Here is a 5684-nt window from a genome sequence, read left to right on the forward strand (position 1 = left end):
TTATATGTTTATTTGAAAATGTAACCGTTTCAGATTTCCTGTTTCATTGACTCTCGAGATCATAGGGGTAAGGATAAAAAACTATTACTACAGAAGCGAAGAAGCGATGAACCATGACATCAGGGTGATGTTAGCAAATGTTAGACTTATTTTGCAAAAAATGTTGAAATGTCAGCAAAAATGAATCGGCTTTCACAAGGATTTGAAAGAAAGTTATCAAAGTTGTAGGGAGCATTTGTAAGTTAGGAACAGATTATAAGTCTTCAAAATATATGTCAATCTCACGAGGTCATCGATAGGTATACATCCATTTTTAAGGATGATTTTGTTGAAATTAAACAGAAAAGAGTACCTTTAGCATAAATTTAAACTTTGTACAACCAAATTAAATTGAATTCGAGTTTGAACACAATGCACGTGTACATAAAAATATTTCTCAGTCACGATCATCAAAAAACTGGTCATGAGGCGTTTGAACAAGTCGTGTGCGAGTTTGTTCGAACGAATGGTGTAAATTCTCAAAAAAATAAAGTGTATTTAAAACTTTACAAGTAGTGTATATTGACTAATTTCCCTAAAGTTAATGTAGTATATACATCTTAAAGAATAATATTATCATTATCAAAATTATATATATCAATGGAACAAGGTAATCAATAAGTACACCATACACTGATACACATCCTTTTTTTTTTTTTTTTTTACAATGAGCTAAAAAAATAGTGTATCTTTAGCGCTTTTGAAACTAGGTACAAGCTAATTAACACGAATATCTACTATAAAGGTCTTTAATCGCTGTTTTAAGCTTCTGCTCGTTTAACGGTTTGGATACATTAATATCGATTCCTGCTGCAAAAAACTTGTTTAGCTCTTCACCTTGTGCATGTGCTGTTAATCCTATTATGGGAATGTGAACACCGTAATCTTTCTCTGTTTCTCGTATCTGTCTCGTTGCTTCACAACCGTCCATCACCGGCATCTAAAAGACCATATGAAAAAACATTAAAACTTGTAGACTATATTATAAAGGGGTAAAATGGGTATGGCTTGAAACGGGTCACTTTTAGTACACGTTCAGTTGGTTGACCCACAAACCCTTCTTTGTCCATTTTCAAATCTGTTAATGGATATATCTAACTATAGCCGATCTAAAGTTTCAAATAATAACTATTTAGAGATTTGTATCAGTTAAAAATGGGAGCTTTTTATAACCCATTTGAATAAAAATAGTTATTTGGATATATCTAACTATTTGTTGCATAGTTGATAGGTTTTTGGGCAGTGTATGTACTGGCCCTTTCAATGTTTTGTAACAACTTTTTTTCATTCCTCGTCCCTGAACTTGACATCAATTTTGACTCCTCGTCCCTTTTCTTTTTTTTTGTGCATCCCTCGTCCCTAGTGTATTACAATTCTACATCCCTCGTCCTCCCGTCTACTTTCTGTCAAATCCAGCCGTTAGGTGTAGTCATGTGCTAAGCATGTGAGGGTATTTAAAACCATGAACTTGCATACATTTAAAACCTAACCACACAACTCTAAAAGATACACACTTTGAATGTTTTCTAAATTCAGCCACCACCTTACATAGCTCACGAAAGTTGACCCGAGTTGTGTCAATTACAAGCAATACAAAACTTGACCCGGATACATCATTAGCCCGCGGGCCGTCAAATTCACTTAAAGGAACCGATTCTTGAGATATGGGCCGGCTCAAATATTCAAAACTTAAATTTACATCGGATCTTGAATAGCCCGTTTTACGCTTTTCTTGTCTAAACTTCCCTAAAGTTTCTGAAAGTTGTTGCAAGTTTTTCGTTGTTAAAACGTTTATCCTGCGAGCTTGTAGAAACTTGTGTATCATTTTTTTTCCTTTCGTCACTACTAATGAAATAAACAACTGTAGAAGAGTTATTATCTTTATGTTGTGGACTACAGAAAGGAGTGGTTGACTTTGAGGACAAGTTTGACTTTTCGTCTTCGCTAATACCACGTAGATCACATGAAGAAACTTTTAAAACAACGTTAAACCGAAAACATGTCCCCTTTTCGCGAGGTTTCTTAGCAACTACGCTTATATCACCACCCATTAATCGTACCATAGATTGAACAATCCATAATCCTAATCCCGTGCCTTCGATTTCAGGAGCTGTTTCTTTAACTTGAACATAATGTTCAAAAACCGAAGCTTGTTTCTCTTTTGGTATACCTTTTCCAGTATCATTTACTTCAAAAACAAACTCCATACTATTAGGATCATGTCGAATTTCATCTATTGTTTCAAAGTTACCACCTTTTTCCTCGTTTTTGAAAAAGAATCTTGATAGACATCGTGCGGATGATTCATGTTTAAAAGCAAATGTTGAACTTTGTAACCTTGGCTTCATGGCACGAGCACGAACAGAAACATAACCTTCTGATGTGAATTTGATAGCATTGCTCAGTAAGTTTGATAATATTTGTTTAAGCATTCGCTCGTCACCTATAACTTGTGAAAAATTGTTCAATGAACCATCTTTAAGATCCAAAAGCACATCAACATCTTTCTTTAAACCAACAGGATAGAATAAGTCAACCACACCCTCGACTACTTTGACCAAATCAAACTGTTTTGCTTCTAACGGCATCTTCCCTGCTTCAATTTTACTCGTATCAAGAATAGAGTTCAGTATACCTGAAAAACCAAACTCGCAGACTTAGAAATATGTCTATTAGTATTGCAGTATTGCCGACATGATTAAGTTTATTTGCAGACATAAAAGCAAACAGTCTTTACCTTTAGGCCACGCAATTTGTACATAAATTAACCAAATTTTTCGCATAAAAAGCCACATGAACATGAGAAAAGCTTACTATGAAGATATTCTGGACATGATTGCACACTCCTCAAGTTTTTAGCTAATTCTGATCCTTGATGAACTTCAATGATTGACATTTCCGAAAAACCAGTAATGCCTGCTAGTGAAGCGCGTATATCATGACTCGCAGAAACAAATGCACGATTTTGATTATCGCGCGTTCGTTCGGCTTGTTGTGTTGCTTCCATTTGTTTTACAAGTGAAGCTTTTAAGCACATATGTTTTCTTTCTGCTCTCACAATTAGGACCACGAACGCGAAAATAGATATAGAAATAGTAACAAATATAAGAAAAAGAAACGCGAACACATATATGGTATCATTGTTCATCTTGCTATGCAGTCCATCATATGGTATTGCCAATACAAACACCTGAAAAAATTCCATTTTAACGTCAAAAAAAATATAAAAGTACAAATTTCATTGAAAAGTTTCAAACTTTGCACAGAATACACATTCTTGTTTGTACCCTCAAAAAGGCTTAAAATTTTCAATAAGATTACACTTACTTTTTGTTAACAGAAATAAAATGAGAAAAGTCTTGATTAACTAGAATCATACCGATTGCATTCCATTGATGTTGATAGAGGAATAGTACAAGATATATTTTGTTCCCGAAATGTCCAAAACATATGATTGCGTCCCTTCATTGTTGAGTTTCAAAGTAATGTTATGATCATCATCAATTCGGTTTCCATCATCTTTCAGAATCTTGAAATAAATCGTTGTGTTCCCATCATAAACCACACGAGTGTTTTGGATTGTATTACTTAATACGTCCCCATCTTTCGTACACAAGTACAAACCTCCATCGAAAAGTTTAATCCCCGAGAACACATCAAATAAAGATTTAAGATCAAATCCGAGCGAGACAACTCCATTATTATCCAGAGAAACTGTATTCAAAACTAAAGTTTTATTTACATCATTCCATAACTTCCCTAATGAAGCAATATTTCGATTTGTAGTATTTAAAGCTTGTTGTACCCAGCTTTCGTTAACCAAAATTTGAGGCGCAAACATAACAGATTCTCCATAATACTCCCCTGTATCATAATCAACCTGTTGAGTGTACCACAAGTAATTCTTTCCGCTTTTCATAGCATTTGTAAATGAAGTATTTGAATAAATAGCAAAAATTTGTTGTTGGCCTTGAGAATAAAACGCAAAGAACAATCCATCTTTTTCGATATATGAAATGTGAGATAGTTGTGGTACCATCAACAATGCTTGAGACATTAAAGGTGCCACCTTTAAACAAATAAAATAATAAATTTCACATGTTAGGAACTGAACTGTTTTTTGAATTTTGATAGAACAAAGTAAATTTATGAAATTTACAAACCTTAGTTTCGATATCTGAGAATGTGAGTCGCGTTTTATTTACAGACTTGGCTGCTAGTTTGGCTAAATTGGTTGCTGATGAGCTCATTGGAAGCAATAAATTAGTCGCGTTTTGTACAACGGACCATAATTCTTGATGCATTTTATAGGTGATCAAATCGGCTTTTTCTGCAACTTCTTTGATCCTTAGAACCCAAAATGGGATCAATAAGCTAGGAAGCAGCAGCCCAATCAACGCCTGCAAACATGAATGTCATGAACACAATATATGAAATCTTTACGAATCATGCAAACTGTTAGAATTAATTCATAAGTGCAAATAGTATTGAATATGGATTAATACTATACTATGTTTAGAGATCAATAAAACTTGAAATATAACAAGTTTTTATTCTATATAACTCAAAAGTTAACATATTTATACAATTTCATCCTTCTTAAAGTGTAGAGTTTCAACCAGAAAGTTCATCACATGTATACAATTTTTCAAAATGAAGAGTAATATGAATTATATACATATACAGGAATACAGGAAGATTATGAGAAACAATTACCAGTACAATGAAGAGAGAAAATCGTCTTGATGGAGTCATATTGTTGATCTTCAAGCAAATTTTGGTGATTGTAATCAATCAATGGTGTGTAATTGGTGTAATATTATTGTTAATGATGATGATGTGATGAAAACCAGCTGACTAACTTAAATTTAAAATAAGTTGCAAAAATATATGGTGCAGTGTATATGGTGTTTTTCAGTAATCAATATATGGTAACAAAATCTTTGTATATGGTGTTTTTCAGTTATCAATAATAGTACTATACCAGTAATATTCACTTATGGTAACAAAATAAAATGTGCTATCGTGATATGTTTCGATGATGGTAGTGGACCATGTATCGGTTAATGGGCCTGGAATTGATAACGTGCCTGTTCTTGGGCCTGATGTTGGTGACTGATCAAATGCTGAGGCTTCTGGACTTGGGTTAAACCTCAATTCGGGTACCTGTCTTGGGTCACAGAAAGTGAGGAATAGAAAACCCATTGCTAATTTTTTGATGATATCAAAATTAAAATGTCTTTGAAGAATAAGGATAAACAAGAGGTTGTTTCGGATGGTCTGAAGGATGACAATAGACAAGCACATAGACATTAATGATTTTAAGGCGGTGGAGTTTGGTCGGGGAGGCATGAGGTATTGCGGTTGTACCAATCCGTTGTGTGATGGGTTTTGTAAAGAATTGTCGTTATAAGAAACCGCTAGAAGAAGTTGTGGACAAGTCCTATTTTAGAAAGAATAAAAAGGAGAAGATCGTTTTGAGCTCTTTTAGCTTACATGACAATGTCCATGATATACACTTTGGTGATGAGGCTCAAAAGTTGTTCGTTGAAGATCAAGTCGGGGATGTTGGTGGATGTTCGTCAAATGCGGGTATAGATCTGGAACGCAAACCGGCGGTGAAAGGCTTCTTTCAAGATTTAGAA

At 34.2% G+C, this 5684-nt stretch overlaps 1 protein-coding gene across 1 annotated transcript; it reads right to left on the bottom strand.

Annotated features, from left to right (window-relative positions):
- Positions 1 to 691: 691 nt before the first annotated feature.
- LOC139891692 (histidine kinase CKI1-like) lies at positions 692 to 5244 on the bottom strand. The gene is made up of 7 exons (XM_071874672.1): positions 5047 to 5244; positions 4203 to 4439; positions 3419 to 4108; positions 2854 to 3229; positions 1991 to 2674; positions 1550 to 1884; positions 692 to 979 (listed from the first exon to the last, which is right to left on the bottom strand). Exons 1-7 carry the CDS (start codon positions 5242 to 5244, stop codon positions 761 to 763), a joined length of 2739 nt encoding a protein of 912 aa, XP_071730773.1. The 3' UTR covers positions 692 to 760.
- Positions 5245 to 5684: the final 440 nt, after the last annotated feature.

Source organism: Rutidosis leptorrhynchoides, chromosome 1 (assembly GCF_046630445.1).
Source record: "Rutidosis leptorrhynchoides isolate AG116_Rl617_1_P2 chromosome 1, CSIRO_AGI_Rlap_v1, whole genome shotgun sequence".
NCBI lineage: Eukaryota > Viridiplantae > Streptophyta > Magnoliopsida > Asterales > Asteraceae > Rutidosis > Rutidosis leptorrhynchoides.